Source organism: Palaemon carinicauda, chromosome 15 (genome assembly GCF_036898095.1).
Source record: "Palaemon carinicauda isolate YSFRI2023 chromosome 15, ASM3689809v2, whole genome shotgun sequence".
In the NCBI taxonomy this organism is placed as follows: Eukaryota; Metazoa; Arthropoda; class Malacostraca; order Decapoda; family Palaemonidae; genus Palaemon; species Palaemon carinicauda.
In genome coordinates, this window is record NC_090739.1 from 42,588,420 (window position 1) to 42,606,774 (window position 18,355).

At 41.0% G+C, this 18,355-nt stretch overlaps 1 protein-coding gene across 2 annotated transcripts in view; it reads left to right on the forward strand.

The window, feature by feature from the left end:
• Positions 1-18,355, forward strand: part of LOC137654578 (inversin-like) — a 338,734-nt gene that overhangs the window by 280,302 nt on the left and 40,077 nt on the right. For both annotated transcript variants that reach the window (XM_068388325.1, XM_068388326.1), the window contains exon 16: positions 9,251-9,366. In XM_068388325.1, coding sequence (XP_068244426.1) covers positions 9,251-9,366 — 116 coding nt within the window. The remainder of the gene's footprint in view (positions 1-9,250; positions 9,367-18,355) is intronic.

The following is an 18,355-nucleotide window of genomic DNA, read 5'->3' on the forward strand; positions in this document are numbered from 1 at the left end:
AGATTATTCACTTCTGGGTAATGAAATAGAAAGTGTGGACCAAGAGGAAGATCTCGGTATTATTATCAGCAAGGATTTGAAGTTTACCAAACATAGCATAAAAGCTGAAAAGAAAGCACAGAAGCTAATAGGCTGCATAAAGAGACAATTCAAATACAGAAACAAAGACACCCTAATACGGCTGTACACATAACTAGGAAGACTCCATCTAGAATAAAGAGTCCAATTCTGGGCTCCAATTATTCAGGATATAGATAGACTGGACGCAGTACAAGCTAGGGTCACCAAACTAGTTCTAACACTAAAGTAATTTGCATATAGACAGAGGATGCAATGTATGAACTTATTTGATCTACAAACTCGACGTCTAAGGGGACAGTTAATAGAGGCATTGAAAATTCTTAAGGAATAACAAATGTAGATTACAGCAATCTATTCATGGTTAGCACAAATCAGTCCAGAAGTAACGGATATAAACTGGAATTGAAAAGATACATCACTCAATGTGACAATTTATTTGCATACAAAATAGCAAATACTGGGAATAGACATCCAGCGTATGTAGTAAACAGAATAAGTTAGACAAGATCATAATAACTCTCTAAATGCTTAAACTAAATTGCACTACCAAAGAGCAAATTGAGTATCTGTATTTGGACTTAAAAGTCTTTGAAACATCCAAAATCCTCATAACTCCTTGTAAAACACACACACACACATCTCTCTCTCTCTCTCTCTCTCTCTCTCTCTCTCTCTCTCTCTCTCTCTCTCTCTCTCTCTCTCTCTCTCTCTCTTGTTGTACAACTTAACTTGCTTTTTCATCTCATATCACTTTTATTAAATTTGCTTGTATATTTAATGGTTAGTGTATGCCTTTCAGTGTTCTGCGTTTTTACCAAAGCAAACTTGTTAAAGTATTTAAGGTAGAGCCTGTTACATCTTATGCTCATGTGAGGCAAATCCTCACCTATTGTATATCATTTATTACAGCCAGTATTGTTCGCCTTTCTTTTGGGAAGCATCGTGGATGGTTGCTCACCCCTTGGTCATAATATGAGAAAAGGAAATCATACACACTGAGACAAGGGAAGTTTGATGTTACTGATCTGTAAACATTTGCATCCAAGGTCTCTCACTATTTGCTTTCCCCATCTGTATTTTTTTTTCCATATTTAAGGTGACATGGCTTTGCTTTCTTCCTGTCATGCCCACTTAGTCTTCATGCTCCTTTCCTGCAGTTCCTGTGATGGCTGGTGTACTTTGCCCACTTTTTTATGTGCTCACTAGAAGTTTCCTACTTCTGCTTTGCAATACAGTATACATGGTGTGGATATTAGCATCAGGTGTGGTTCATAATTTGGTAGAGGGTTTTTATGGTCGCATGCTCTTGCCGTCATCAACCACAGTTATTGGTGGTGGGCCTAGCCTTTGACTAAATAGTCCAATGGCAAGGCAGCAGTTTCCTCAATTATTGGCAGTGTACCTATGCTTTTGCTAAAAGACAAGGCTACAAGGCAGTAGCTGTACTTTTAGTCACTTTCTATGACATGCAGGACGTACAGTGATAGTATTCTTACACCCCTACCACAGGGCAAGATCTGTAGCACAGTAATAAGGCCAGTGTTAATGTATGGATCAGAAACTTGGGCTTTAAGACAAAAAAGAGGAAGCAAAGCTTGGGAGAACAGAGATGAGAATGCCGAGGTGGATTATGGGAATATCACTTTTTAAATATTAAACTTAGCCGGTGAATATATAATAGCTGACGTCTCGGACGGCTCGACAGAAAAACACAATAACTCGCGAGCGATCACCATGAAGGTTGCGGGTGTGCCCACCAGCGCCAACTATCGGCCAGATACCGCATATACATGTAAACAGCTCCAGTTCTTCTCTGTCGGTCTTGTCGACAAGTTGATTCCATTACTCGCTGTTGACCTGGAGTTTTTCGTCATTCTTGGTGAAGTACTTCTTTTTGGTTTTGAGCTTTCGCAGTGCAGGTGTTTTTATCTTCAATTAAAACTCTTGAACTCTTTTTTGGATAGATTTTATTGTTGATGACTTTGGATTGTTTTTGGATTTTCTTTGACTTTTCAAAATGGCTGACCCTTCTCCAATTCCTAAATTTCGTAAATGTAATGCTAGGGATTGTAACAAACGTCTTCCAAAGGCCTCTCTCGACCCACATACCGTGTGTTCTAATTGCCGGGGTAAAACCTGTCAATTAGGAGATCGGTGTGATGAGTGTGTGGTACTTTCGGAATTCGACTGGCTAGAGTTTGATAAGTATTCTCGTAAGCTAGAGAGAGATAGGGTGAGGAGAAGTTCCTCTAGATCATTAGAATTTTCCTCCTCCCATGCCCCTGAACCTAATCCTTCCCCAGTAGTAGTTGTGCCTGAACCTTCTACTAGCACTCATGAACCATCAATGCGGGATATGTTGCGTGCCATTCAAGCGTTGGGCGAGAGAGTTGAATCTTTGGCTACGGACCGTAATCAACTCATGGCGGATGTAAAAGTGTTAAAGTGTCAGAGTGCCACATTAGAAAATCGTGGGGATAAAGTGATTAGTGCGCAAAGTGTTATCAGTGTTGCGACCGAGGGTTCGTCTGTTCGTGCTTGTCGTTCGCCTAGTCCGAGACCTCTTGCAAGCTCCCATGCACCAGGGAGAAGTAATGTCGTAGGACTTATGGGGACGAGAGGCTTTAACTAACGAACAGACGTTCCCTCTATGGTTTCGGGCGTGTCTCGTCAAGACCGCCCCTACCATAAGACGAGCGAGGCGGATTTCTCCTCGTCATCCGAAGGCTTCTCGCGTAAGAAACCGTGGAGCAAGGTTTCTAGACCCTTAAAGCGGAAGTCAGTCCCTTCAGGACAGGTCCAGCGTCCTGGCTGTAGCCATTGGGACAGCTCTGACCCTGTGCAGTCATCGGAAGACTGCTCGCCGCCTAAACAAAAGCGTAACACGTGCTCCGAGAGTCTTAGTTTAGGCAATGTTTTGCCGTCACAGACGTCTCCATCGTCTCGACCCGTTCCGACTCCCGTTGATCCTAAATGGGTTGTCCTGCAGGATATGCAGAATAAGCTTGCCTCCCTTATGGAGGAGTATACTGTTGAGCAGGTTCACGATGATCCTCGACGTTTCGCTGATCGAGATCCTGGCCGTCAGCCGCCCAAACGAGCCTTTGCTCGTCCTGTTGACGTTGACCTTACAAAGTCACGTCAGTCACGTAACTTAGAGCCTCACTCGATGCAGTCCCGTGTTGACTTTCAGCCGCTTGTGGACGTTCAGCCGCTGCCGCATGCTCGTGTTGACGTTCAGGACGTTCGCCAACCAGCTAAGTTGACTTGTTTTGACGTTGAGCGCCAAGCACCGCAGTCTAGAGTTGTTTTAACTGCTCAATCTAGGCAGTTAAGGCAGTCTCGACTTGACGTCGAGCGTCCTCCCGCTCCTGTTGTTGTTGCTAGTCAGTCCGTTAAGCAGTTACATGACGTAGCGTCCTGGACTGCTACTGATGCTCCTTTGCTTGTGGACTCTGCTTGTCAAGCATTGCCACCAAGGCAGGTCTCTCCCTTGCTTGAGACTCATCAGTTGTCGGACGAGGTTCCTTCAGATGAGGACGTTGCTGATCCTCCTCCTAATGATAATTCTTTGGACGTTTTATCAGATGTAGAAGAACCTAAGGCTGTGCAACCTTCGATGGATTTTAAGAGAATCATGATGATTTTCAAGGATCTTTTCCCAGATCATTTTGTTACTGTTGCTCCTCGTTCGCCTCCGTCTGAGTTTGCGCTAGGCTTAGCTGCTACCAAGCCTGCCTTTACTAAGCTAGTGCTCTCTCGCTCTTCTAAGAGGGCTTTACGTCTTTTAGGCGACTGGTTGGTTACCAGGAGGAGTTTGGGGAAGACGGCCTTTGCCTTCCCACCTTTTAAGCTAGCTTCTAGATCGAGCGTCTGGTATGACACAGGAGAAGTTCTCGGCTTGGGAGTCCCTGCCCCTGCCCAGGGTGACTTCTCAAGCCTCGTAGACTCTCCCCGTCGCCTGGCCATGAGACGCTCGAAAATTTGTTGGTCCTCCTCGGACCTTGACCATCTCCTTAAAGGCGTATACAGGGCCTTCGAAGTTTTTAACTTTCTAGATTGGTCTCTAGGAGCATTAAGTAGGAAGATCTCGTCTGCTGACCAAGATGTATCCTTACTTATTATGTCTTGTATGGACAAAGCCATCCGCGATGGCTCCAATGAGCTCGCCTCCACCTTTACGTCGGGAGTCTTGAAGAAGAGAGAAACCCTTTGCTCTTTCCTTTCAGCAGGAGTTACTCCCTGTCAAAGATCGGAACTGCTCTTTGCTCCCTTATCGGCTGCCTTGTTTCCACAACAGCTGATTAAGGACATTGCTGCTTCGCTTGTGCAGAAGGACACACATGACCTGATGGCTTCTTCTGCTCGCAAGGGAGCTCCTTCTTCATCCTTTGTTGTGAGACCCAGAATCGAGACTCCTGCGTCTAGGTTTATCCCGCCCTTTTGTGGCAGAGCTCCCAGCAGGGGAGGCTCTCGTGCCGAGGGAAAGAGAGGTAAGAGGAGAGGAGCCAAGTCCTCCCGTGGCAGAGTCTGACTGCCCACGTCCTCAGACAGCGGTAGGGGCCAGACTGACCAACTTCTGGCAGGCCTGGGAGAAGAGGGGTGCAGGCCAAGAGTCTGTTCTGTTGCTCAAGGAGGGGTACAAAATACCTTTTGTACGCAGACCTCCTCTAGTAACAGTTCCCATAGACCTCTCTCCCAGGTATCGAGAGGAGTCAAAGAGACAAGCTCTACATCACGAAGTGTGTCTGTTGCTAGAGAAGGGAGCGGTGGTGAAAGTCTCGGACCTTCAATCACCGGGGTTTTACAACCGTCTCTTCCTAGTCCCAAAGCATACAGGATGTTGGAGGCCAGTGCTAGACGTCAGTGCGCTCAACGTTTTTGTTACGAAAACAAAATTTACGATGGAGACCACGAAGTCCGTCTTAGCAGCGGTCAGAGAGGGAGACTGGATGGTCTCTCTCGACCTGCGAGATGCGTACTTCCACATTCCTATACACCCGGATTCCCAACCGTTTCTGAGGTTTGTTTACAGGAATGTGGTGTACCAGTTTCGAGCACTGTGCTTCGGCCTCAGTCCTGCTCCTCTTGTGTTTACGAGGCTCATGAGGAATGTGGCAAAATTCCTTCATTTATCGGGAATTCGAGCCTCCCTGTACTTGGACAACTGGCTTCTCAGAGCATCGTCCAGTCATCGCTGTCTGCAGGATCTACACTGGACGTTGGGTCTGGCAAAGGAGTTGGGACTTTTGGTCAACTTAGAAAAGTCTCAACTGATTCCATCCCAGACGATTCTCTATTTGGGGATGGAGATTCGCAGTCTAGTTTTTCGGGCTTTTCCGTCTGCCACCCGAATAGAACAAGCCCTGCTCAAAGTCCGACTCATGCTGAAAAGAGAACGTTGTTCAGTAAGAAGTTGGATGAGTCTCGTAGGGACTCTGTCATCCCTGGAGCAGTTTGTCTCGCTAGGGAGACTTCACCTTCGCCCTCTCCAGTTCCATCTAGACTCTCACTGGAACAAGAGCAAGACTTTAGAGGCTGTATCAATCCCGGTCTCCGAGCCAGTAAAAGCATGCCTGAACTGGTGGGACAGCAACATAAGTCTGAGAGAGGGTCTGTCCCTAGCAGTCAAGAACCCAAACCACGTGTTGTTCTCAGACGCGTCGGATTTGGGTTGGGGTGCCGATAGTTGGCGCTGGTGGGCACACCCGCAACCTTCATGGTGATCGCTCGCGAGTTTTTGTGTTTTTCTGTCGAGCCGTCCGAGACGTCAGCTATTATATATTCACCGGGTAAGTATATTCAAAAATTTATTTTACAATCAAAATATCATGTTTGAAAGATTGGAAAATGGTGAAATAAGAAGAATGGCAGGTGTAGTGAAGATTACCGAGATGATAATAGTGTCAGGACTGAGATGGTGTGGGCACATGTTAAGGATGGATAGTGGGGAGGGAGTGAGGAGGGCATAGCAGGAACCTGTAAAGGGAGGCAGAGAATTAGATGGCAAGATAAGATGAAGGATGATATGGAGAGAAGAGGTTTGGTAGAAAAGAATGCCTTTAATTGAAGACATCGGAGAGGGTGCATCAGGCAACTGACCCTTTAATGTAGGGATAACGGTTGTGGATATTCCATTATAACTGAACTTCTTTGTGCTCTGGAAGAGTACTTTTACTTCAGTGTCAAGAAGTAAGACCACTTGCACCGGTGACCAGGTGATTGATAAGATAAACCTTTCATTTCACCCTGCTAGCACCTAGTGTTCCTGCTGAAGTTTTGCCTCTTGTTTCCCCTCAGCTTACTCTTGCTGCATTCACTGCTCATGTTGTTTCTGTTGCTAATGTGGCCTCTGCTGAGCCACCTGTCTTTCAATTTTCTTACCTCACTTTTGTCATCACTTACGGACAGACTTGTTCTTCTTCTTGTACAGCAACATAGGTTTGATGATATTCCTTTACCTCAGACTCATCATAGAAGGCCATCTTTGCCTATGGCTCCCAATCCTTTTGTTGTACCAACATAGGTGCATATGGTACCAAGCAGGGCATTCTAAACTATCTTCAGCTTCTGAAATGAAATCATCTTTCAGTAATACCAAGCTAGGACTGTGCTGGTCAGAATGGTGACCATTTCTACAGTTTGTCAATCTGGTGCATTGACTTGATTTCTGTGAGTGCAGCCAGACAACAAAAGAGGTATTTTTCCCACTGGTAGAGATCTTCATGTCCTAAGATTCCTGATAAATCTGTGGTACCAGCCAAAACAAAATTCTCTACTGTATTTTCATTCATCGACTGAAAATATTCTGGCAATCAAGCATTCAAGAGGAGGATGAATTAGTAATTATACCAGGTCTTTGTAAGAGGGTACCTCTTTCTCCTAAACACTATCCTAGGGAACCTAAATTGCCAGAGGAAGCTGTTAAGTATGTTTTTTGCCTCACTCATGAATATGTGTACTGGAAGCTACTGTGAACTTTGTTTGACCTCCTGATCTCCTTGGACATGAGAATCTCATCTTCCTAGTCTGTTTCTGTTTTTGGGAGGTTTTGTAATGACTCACCTAGAAGATGACATTTATGGTGACCAGGATAGCCCTTTTTAATTTCATCAAATTTTCCATTTTCATTGGAGAATTCTCCACTTCCAGCAGAACCTAAGAAGCAAGTTTGTTCTCTCATCAGATGTCTATACATAAGATTACTATGGCTAAGCCTCACAATGTATTTACCATCTTATCCAACATGAGGATTTTAGTAAAAAGGCATCCTTTCTCTTTTGGCATAGGAGAGGAAAACAGTATGACAGAGTCCTCTTTTAGATGGATAAGTGGTAATGTCACCACTTATCTGTAGAACCTTATTCAATGAATGTTATTTGACTCTGGAGATGCTGGAAATTTTGGTGGGAAATATGTGCACATAGCTTCCTCATGGTCCCATAATCCATCTTAAAAAATGTGAGGGATTACAAAGCAGGCAATAGCTTTCTTTCACACCTTTGGGTCATTTCATCACTATTGTATTTTGATGCCATTCAATGTATTGTAATAATTGTTTAGAAGTCCTTCCTGTTATCAACTGACAGGATGGATCCTGGGTGCTGTCAGTTCAAAGTAACAAGAGGGTCAGGGCAGCTAGTATCTAGATGAAACCAAATTCCTTACTATGACCAATTGGCATGAATGACTCCAAGATGCTGTAAGTTTACTATTGACTGAGGGAAGATAAATTTCCAGAGAAAGCTGTGGTGGCTAGGAAGCTGTTGTCGTATCTATTTTGGTCTTAATCTTGAACATGTGAATGTAATACTGAATCCTTGAACAACCTAGACATTTTCTCATTTCTGCATTTCGACTTTATCATGTAGACACCATTAAGATCAGGTTCCAGTCACACTATGATAAAGCTTATTGTCCTTCATAGGTTAGAACATGAATGGTTTGCAGACTTTAGATACTAAATAAGATCATGGCTTCCAACCACATGAGGATGATGCTGATTCCTCTGCTCCTTAGGCTTCAAAACAGAATTGGTTAGCAGATTACTGATAATTGTAGCTCACAACCTAATTTATGTCCCCATTTGGGAAAATCATAAAGATTCTTAGCAACTTTAAGGAAAAGCTTCTATTACTGCTAATTCTAGACTTTACATTTTCTGCTCTTGGGAAAGTGACTCCTGACATGTACCACATTTTTTATGGATTTTACCTTTGTCACTTTTGATACTATTGAGTTATAACAGAAGAAATAAAGGGATCACTTAATCTTTTGAGGGAAAGTTAGTCTGGGTTTAGAACAGTGTGTTGGCTATTGATGGATTCTCTTTTAACATTAAAAATGGAAAATAGTACAGCTAGTGTTTGTATTATATCAAGCTACTGGTTTCCATGAAATAAGTCTCAATGATTCAAAATACAATTTCTATATATGTTTTAGACATATGTAATACCCACATCTTATAAAAATTTCAAGTCATTTGGTCAAAAACTTTTTGATTTATTAGCAAAAATCATGATTTAAAAAAAGAATCAAAATTCTGTTTCACAAAATAGTGGGATTTTTATTCCTCTTTTCAATGATATCTTTCTCTCTAGAATTGAACAATAAAATAAGTGAGAAAAATGTACCTAAGTGTGAATAAGTATGTTTTTGAGTTATGAGCTCCCAAAGATTTGCTATAAATTTTCACTTTTTTCTTTAAAAAAAATCAAGATAACATTATTATGATAACCTTCCTTTGTACTTTTATTGTTTATTCCTACATAAAGGCTTCCTAAACGAAGTATTTAAACCCTAAGTTTACTAATGCACTTGGTGTAAGAGTGTCATAAATTGCCAGCAGCCTCTAATTGTTGCCAGAATTTTTATTAGAATGTTCCAGCTTTTTGCTCTATTTCATGTTTCCCTCTGTTTTTTGGTTCTTTTTTGTTGCTTTCTGCTTATTTATTATTCTTTTTTGTTTCTATCTGCTTATTTTTTTTTCTTTCCTTGACCTTAGGTAATATTGGCCTAAAAAAAAGCCTCAATATTTTTTTCTCAGGATTTATATGGATTATCTGACAATACAGTATGCTAAATGCAAGAGATTGGAGTGAGCAAGTGTAATTTGTAACAATGGAAATAAAATTTCATGTATAATACATATGTTTATTGACATTTTCAGGACTAATACTGCCAAAAACCTTGTCAGGCCACTCAACAGACAAGTATTGAGTCCTGATGCCAGAAAGCAGGCTGAGGAAAAGTGGAATAATAAACTGGCTTCTTTAACATTGCAAGGTAGGTTTTTCTGATGATCCTTTTATTATAAGTTCATTTTGGTATAGATATGCCAGAAAGTCGGTGAAAGATTTTCATTGAAAACAAAATATTAGAAATTAAAAAATTAAGAAACTTTTAAAGCACAAAAATAAGCAAGTCTATTATCATTTTGAACAATGTGGACCATACAATCTAAATGAAGTAAGGAACAAACAACTTGAGTTTTTCACAAGTACTGTAGTGTATCTTTTGCAAAGTAAACATGCCTCATTGGCAGTGCTATTATATCATTCTACTTAGTAATTGAATACCCATAAAACAAGTGACACTAAGAGGGAGGTCACATTAAAACATACTAAAATTTACTACTAGTTTTATGTTTTCTTGGCACAAAGTTCATTATTTTGATGGATGTTACATTCAAGTTACATTGCTTAAATTTGCAAAGCATGAGCTTTTCGAATTTTAAAGAATGTGATGTTTCCTCTCCATATCTCATGACGTTACCTTGTGTGGATTTTATGACTGGTGGGTCAGGAATATGCCTCACATCCATGTTCATACAATACTGCATCTGTGCTGATGTGGAGCTTAAGAAGTATTTTACAACGTTGCTTTAGTTAATCTTTTCGAAGAGTTAATGATAATTTGTTTATTTTGCTATCAGGAGTGCTCAGGTATTTTTTTTGTATTCTCCCTGGTATTAATTTTTATTATTTTTAACATGAAGGATTTTGGCCTACACTTCCCCACTTCTGTTTATTATGTAGGTGCAACTGCCAAATAGAAGTTTTGTTGCCTCAGAAATTTTATATCAAGATTTGTTCTCCTCTTGATTAATGAGTGGATCACAGAATTATTTTTAATAGTTTGATTTTGTTGTTTACACAAGTGGAGCAATTACATTTATGTAAGGATTATCCTCCTCATGGCTTTTGTAATGCAGAGAACAATTGGAAATGGTGGAGAAGGATTGGACCTGATTGGTAACAGTAAATTAGCTGACCTACAGTATGCTAATGACGCTGTCCTTAGTAGCAGAGCATCACAGCACCACAAAGCTTGCTTACCATAATGCATGAAATATCACATGATGTTGGGCTCAAGATAAATAGAAGAAAAACAGAGATAATGAGAATGGAAGATGAAATATCATTGAAAGGAGAAAGGATTAAGGAGGTGGTATCATTTGAATACTAAGAAACTATGATCTCTAATACAGGATCTTTAGAATTTGAGTTTGATGAAAGATTGAAAAAAAGTAAATCAGACAATGGCTAGGTTAAGTAAAATTTGGGAATCAAATCGCCTGAAATTACCGTACATATAAAAATCAGGCTACATATCAGTTTAATGAGATCGGTGTTATTGTATTGACACGAGTCGTGGTATAACAATGAAACAATCTCCAACAGATTTAGTAGATTTGAGAACAAAGCCCTCAGAAGAATATTGGGAGTTAAATAGCAGGACAGGATTAGAAATGAAACTATAAGAGAGAGTACTCGAGTGCTATATTAGGATGGGATCATGGTGAGGGGTAGATTGAGGTGGTATTGGCATGCTCTATGCACACCTCAAGAGAGATAAGTTCACCAATCTTTCAACTGGGTTCCACAAAGCACTAAAAGAGTTGGAAGACCCAGGCTTACATGGCTGATGACTATGAAGCGTGAAGTAAATGATGAATGGAGAAGTATTGATTTAAAAGCTCAAGATAGAGGTGACTGGCAAAATCTGACCAAGGCCCTTTGCGTCAATAGACGTAGGAGGAGATAAGAATAATGATAATGAAGATAGGCTAGGCCCACTGCCAACAACTGTGGAATCTGCTGCCTTGCAGTTGGACTTTGTAGTCAAAGATAAGGCCAACCTCTAATAACTGTGATTGATAACTTCAAGGGCATACGATTGTAAAAACCCTCTGTCAAGTTATAATCAGGCATCCGATCCCTTGATGTAGGTATAACGGTGGGAAAGGAGAAGACTTAGATATAAAAGTAATGTTCAGGTTTTCCATTTAGTCTTAAATTGTCCTTACTGATTTTATGTTTAATGTAAAGTAACTTGTGTATTTTTACCAACCTGATATATCCTGCGTTTACATGCTTGGAATATTTTATACCCAAACCGAGTACAGAATCGTAATATTTTGGCTGTTGAGGTGAAGTATTTTATTTGAATAGGGTCTTAACAGTTGTATCTTTAAAGATGATTCAGAAAAGAATTCATTATCGGGTATTTATAAGAATATTTTTAGAATCATAATGGCAACCTCCATTGATGGGTACGGTAATAATAATTGCAATATAAAGTTTTTGTTTTGATTGATCGTAATGGTACTCAAGTTATGAGTTAGGGAATAGAATCCTTCGTTCATACTTTGATTCCTTCTGTGTTCCACCCTTCACTGTAGCACAAAAAAAAGTGGTTTACAAGGTTCCAAAATCTTCTATAGAGACACCTAACAAACTCTAGTTGACATCATCAAATCACTGTGATAGCAGTCTCTAGACCTTGCACCTTTTCAGCCTTTCAGACTTGAGAATCATGTCACATATATTAAAAATTTTTGCTTGTACTGGTCAGAACTGATGTTCTTCCTAGTTGTATGACTTCTGTTTCTGAACCGATGATTTAAGGTCAACTTTTGTACATTATAATTAATAGAGTTGAGTTCAGTTGTAGTAGAAATTCCTGTGCATGACATAGTTATATAATATGTAAATTTAGACACAATATGTAAATTTAGTGTCTAGAAGAACTCATGAAGTGTAAAAGAAGAGAGTAGGCCAAGGGAAAGTTCAGGAAAGGTGTCTACTCCTGTTGATGTCAAGATTGTTCAAAAGAGGAGTGAGAAATCAGATGTCAGGGAAGAAATATATGGGCTCGCGTCATAATTTGCTGCTTTCATGGAACATTTTGCGTTTTATTCAGTCTACTATTTATGATTCCAATTTAAATCTTTTTCTTCTTTCGACCTCATTAATCCCACTGCATTGCAGGGTCGCCCGCTCAAATAAAATTTTTCCATATATTTCTTTTCCTTGAATCTTCTTCCCCCAGTACGACATCAGCTATATCCTACCTCGCAACAACCATCCATCAGATCTGCTGATGTTCCACTCCTCCTCTCAATCAAATAACAGAATGTAATATAGGTAATGCATATCCCGTAAGCAATGCACTGTTGTATCCCATGACATATGTGAGAAGCATGTAGCTAAAGAAGAGAAGAGAAGAGAAAGGATTCTAAAAAGAAAGGAAAGATTAGAATTGGAAATCGGAGTGTTGGTAGCCTCACAGGAAAGGGAAGAGAGTCAGTGGATATCATGAAGAGAAGAAAAATTATGATTCAGTGTATACAGGATACAAAATAGAAGGAGAAAAGTTCAAGAAAGCTTTGATAAGGGTAAAATATTTACTATACAGGGGAAAATACGAGGAGAAATTTGTTAGGAAATATTCTCTTTCCAGATTTGTAGGAAAATGTTACAGAGGTCTAGCATATCTGTGACAGGCTAATGGGCTTAAAGATCGTGAAAGTTGAGAGAGTATGGCCTCTCAACAGGATATAGTTAAGAGGAGAAGGAAGAATTTAGATAGAAACTAGAAGATCATATAGAAAGAGTTCCAAGAAGTGAAATGTTATTTTCCTCTGGAGACAAGAATTCCCATGTAGGAAAGAGTTCAGATGACTTTGAAGGAATACAAGGGGGTTGTGGTTTGGAAAAAGAAACCAGTACGGAGAAAAATTATCTGATTTAGCAGAAGCTGTAAATCTGGTAGTCATGAATATACTGTTTGAGAAAAGAAGTCATCTAGTAACTTATAAAAGTGGACAAAATGAGATGCAAATTGACTATATGTTAGGCAAGAAGGAAGACAAAATCATTATGGATAGTAAGACAATTTCAAATGAATCCATTGTAGCTCAAGGTAAATTGGTAGTGGCTGATTTTAGGCTGAAAGCAATAAGGAAAATAAAACCCCTAGCCTGGAATAAAGAGGAAGCGGAAATCAAGAGAATGGGGAAAGACTTTTTATTATAATTACTGTATTAAATACTGAGAAGTGTAAAGAATGGGAAAATGTTTCTCCAATAGAAGGACCAATAACAAATGTCTGAGAGGGGAGTCAAGAATGCTATGAAGAAAGGAAAAGTAAATAAAGCTGCAAGAAAGTCAGGGGTAACAATAGAAATGAAGGCACTGGGAAATATAGTCAAAGAGTAGCTTCACATACTATTAGAAAATATCTGGGATTTAGAGGAATTGCCAAGGGGCTGGGAAGATAGTTGGGTAATTAAATTTTGTAAACAAGGTGGAGACATGTTAAAATGTGGGAACTACAGAGGAATAAAGATTTTTTAGCCTATATTCCGGATACTATAAAGAATAATAGAAGGAAGGTTGAGACAGTTGATAGATATACATGAGCTGCAGTTTAGATTTATGAAAGGAAAGAATGCTGTAGATATTTTTATAGTAAGCCAAGTCCAATAGATGTATATAGATGAAAACAGAAAAGTTTACATCTGGTTTATGGGTCTTGAAAAGTTGTATGACGTGGTAAAAAGGTTAATCTACTAGTGTTTTAGAAAGAGAGGTGTACCAGAGAAGTTGGTAAAGTTAGTGAGGGTGATGTAAGGGTATTGCAAAAATCCCTATAAAGAAAAAATATGGGGTAGACAGAGGTATTGCTTGTTGAGATTGGCCTCCATCAGAGATCACCTCGGAGTCCATTCTTGTTACGCATCATTATATTATTATTTTTGTTATTATTATTATTATTATTATTATTATTATTATTATTATTATTAATTGCTAAGCTTCAACCTAATTGGAAAAGCAGAATGCTATAAGCCCTGAGGCTCCAACTGGGAAAATAGCCTAGTGGGGAAAAAAAACAAGGAAAAATAAAATATTTTAAGAGTAACAACATTCAAATGAATATCTCCCATATAAAATATAAAATCTTTAACTAAACAACAGGAAGAGAAATAAGATAGAATAGTGTGCCCGAGCGTACCCTCAAGCAAGAGAACTATAACCCAAGACAGTGGAAGACCATGGTACAGAGGCTATGGCACTACCTAAGACTAGACTAGAGAACAATGGTTTGAGTTTGGAGTGTCCTTCTCCTAGAAGAGCTGCTTACCATAGCTAAAGAGTCCCTGCTACCCTTACTAAGAGGAAAGTGGCTAATGAACAATTACAGTGCAGTAACCCCTTGGGTGAAGAAGAATTATTTGGTAATCTTAGAGTTGTCAGGTGTACAAGGACAGAGGAGAATATGTAAAGAATAGGCTCGACTATTCGGTGTGTGTTTGTAGGCAAAGGGAAAATGAGCCGTAACTAGAGAGAAGGATCCAATGTATTACTGTCTGGCAAGTCGAGGGACCCTATAACTCTATAGCGGTAGACACTTTGATATCTGAATTAAGGAGAAACAAAGAATTATTGAAATTAATGTTTGCTGATGATTTAGTCATTTTAATAAACACAGAAGAAGAATGGTAAGATAATTTTTTAGCAGCTGAAAAGATCCCTAGAAAGAGAAAGATTGAAGGTGAAGATTAGAACGACAGAGCTTAATGATTAGTAGGAGAGAAGGACATGAAGTAAATATTCAAGTGGAAAATGGAACAGTGTTAAAACATAACAATGAGTTTAACTATTTGGAATCAAATACTGTAACCCTAGAAGAGAGTTACTGAAAAAAGCTGTGAGAAGGAGAGGGAAAGATGCATGCTGAAAATGGAGAAAGTAACTGTAGCATTTACCCCATTAAGCATTACCCACGTAATAAAGGGATTTTGACGAAGGAAAAATCTATTTCTGGGGAGAGACCTGTGGCGCCCGGTGAAAAGGGGTCCTTCTAATACACTTTTCTGATAAAATCTTCCAATTATACCAGAGAAAGATAAAAGCATGGAATGCAGAGGTTACTACCCTCGCGCGAGCATCTTGTGGGTGTCGTGTATAAAGCAAAGGCGCGTGAAAGCCACTATTCACAGGCTGTCTTCCATTTAGTTAATTCCTTCGTCAAAGGGATGGGCCGATACAGAGGCCCCAGTCAATCTACCAGAGCCACGCCACCCACGCCCGACGCGAGCGCCATCTGAACAACATCCTTCTGTATTGGACATGATGGCTTGGAAAGGAAAGGGTGGGATCATGCAAAAGAATAGGGAAGGGTTTCACTGGGCGCCACAGGTCTCTCCCCAGAAATAGATTTTTCCTTCGTCAAAATCCCTTTTCTGGGTCGACCTGTGGCGGTCGGTGAAAATGTACCAGAGAATGCCTTCCAAGCCCAATAATAATTAGTAATGAGGGGAGAGAAAAAACACCATGTAAGGAGAACCATATATTATATTAAGGTAAGTAAGCAGGAATCATAAACTAGTCACAGGGCAAAGTGAGCGTAAGGCTAAACAAACATGATAACAAGGAAACCTCCGAGTATCAGAACACAACAAGCAACAAAACTGACATGGCTAAGAATATCCCAACACTAAATTACGGTAAACACATTAAAAGGTACAATCATCTTAACGTAATATGTAATAAACTAGGGCTAACGAACCACCAAGGAAGCGGCGTCGTGGTGCGAGTGGCGGGTTGGAGGGAGAAGAAAAGAGATGGATGAAAGGAAGAACAAGAGATCACTGGGGAGAGATACGGCTCCCAGCTGCAACCGTTGGGTATTTAAGGGCCTGTAAGTTCTTTAGATAGTGGCGTTTGAAAACCATAGGAGATTTCCAACCCGTGTACTTTTTAAGGTCATCAAAATCCATATTTTGGAAATAATTGATGGAGGTAGCTACTGACCGGATATCATGAGCGTGGGGAAATGATCCCGGATTGGCTTGTTTAATAAAGGAAAGGATCTGGTGCCTAATACCCTGTATGGAAATGGTACCTCCTTGTTCTCTGATAAACAAGGGGCCAGACGATCGGGTAGCAGTCCTAGCTAAAAAGGCCCTGGAGAGTAGTGACTGGACATAGAGAAGTATCTTGGAGAAGAGGAATAATCTTCCAAAGGGACCACCTATTTTGGGGGTCTTCATTCTTAGCTAGGAACACCCTGTCTGGAGAAAGAAGTACTTCACCTGAAGGGAGGAAATCTATGTTTTCTGAGTTTCGTGAGAGAGCTGCTAGTTCTGAGATTCTAGCACCCGAGGCCAAAGCTGTTAGAAATAAAGTCTTCCTAAGAAGAGTGATATAGGAGCAGGATTGGTTGTCCGTGTCGGAGGCAAGTTTGAGGACATCATTCAGAGACCAAGAGACCTTTTGTGGCGAACCGAAGGTCGAAGCCTAGCACATGCTTTTGGAATAGACGAGAAATAAGAATCCGCCAGGTTAATGTTAAACCCAACCAGGAAGACCTCCTTCAAAGCTGACTTAATGGTGGTTATAGTGCTAGCTGCTAGGCCTTTGTCAAATATGGACCTAAAGAAGGAGATGGCTAAATTAGGAGTCATAACCGAATGGTCTGAATTCTTTAAGAAATCTGCTAGTTTCTTAACTGCCGAATCGTATTGGCGAATCGTAGAGTCCCTTTTGTCTGATTCTATAAAGAGGACATTATCCGGGTCGATGTTTGCATCCTTACGAGCCGCAAACTTCATGAAATCCACAAAGTTAGGGTTTTGGCTATCCTTGAGGAATCTGACACAGTCCGAGTTTGGACCACTTGGGTCAGTTTGGGGAATGGGATCCGGAAGGGACGGAGTTTCAACTCGAGGAGGAGAGGAAACCAACTGCTCTTTGGCCAGTAAGGTGCCACTAAAGCCACTGCCCCGTTGAAGGAGCGGAGTTTGTGTAAGACTTTCAGTAGAAGATTCACTGGAGGGAATAAGTAGATCTTCTGCCAATGGTTCCAATCCAGGGTTAATGCGTCCATGGCATAAGCCTGAGGGTCCAGGTTCGGGGTCACATAACATGGGAGTTTGTGGTTGAGTTGGGTCACGAATAGATCTACCTGGAGACCTGGAACCAGCCTGAGTATCCACCGGAAGGAGTGTATGTCCAGGGACCATTCTGATTCCAGTGGTTTTGTCCTGGATAATGAGTCTGCTATCACATTCTGGACTCCTGCTAGGTGAGTTGCTGACAGGAACCAGTCTTTGTCGGCTGCCAAGGCGAAGATAGTGACCAGGATCTGATTCAGGTTGGGTGATTTGGATCCCCCTCTGTTGAGGCAGTGGACTACTGCCGTGCTGTCTGAGACTACTCTGATGTGGGTCGACCTCGGAGGAGAGATTCTCTTCAGGGTCAAGAACACCGCCATGGCTTCGAGAACATTGATATGGAACTGCTTCATGGCAGGTGACCAAGACCCCTGAAACATCTGATGTTAGGAGTAACCCCCCCATCCACTCAGAGACGCGTCGGTATGAATTGTCACTTGTGGAGAGGGGAACTGTAGAGGAACCGATTTGGAGAGGTTCCTCCGTTCGGACCATGGTTGTAGTCTCATTTTTAAGACAGAGGGGATCTTCGAGGTCTTGTCTCTTAAAGGTATTGTCGCTCTCTTTCTCCAAACTCGATTGATGTCTTTGAGTTTGGCTTTTAATAGGAGATCGGTCAGTGAGGCAAATTGGAGAAGGCCGAGTATTCGTTCTAAAGCTCTTTTGGACACCTGTATGTGTTTGAGAAAGTTCCTGACCTTGGAAGCTATCTCCCTTACCTTCTTGGGAGGAAGGGAGAGCCTGTGCTTTGAAAGGTCTCAACGGATGCCTAACCATTCGAAGTGGCTTGATGGTTGTAGGCGAGACTTTCGGAGATTGACTTGGAAGCCCAGTTTAGCGAGAAAGTGGAGTACCTTCGACGTAGCTCTGTTGCATTCCTAGTTCGACTGGGCCCAAATGAGCCAATCGTCCAGATAGGCGATTATCTGTATCCCTTGGTTTCTGAGTTGTTCGAGCACCGTCTCCCCCAGTTTCGTGAATATCCTGGGGGCAATGCTGAGACCGAAGGGCATGACTTTGAATGCAAAGGCT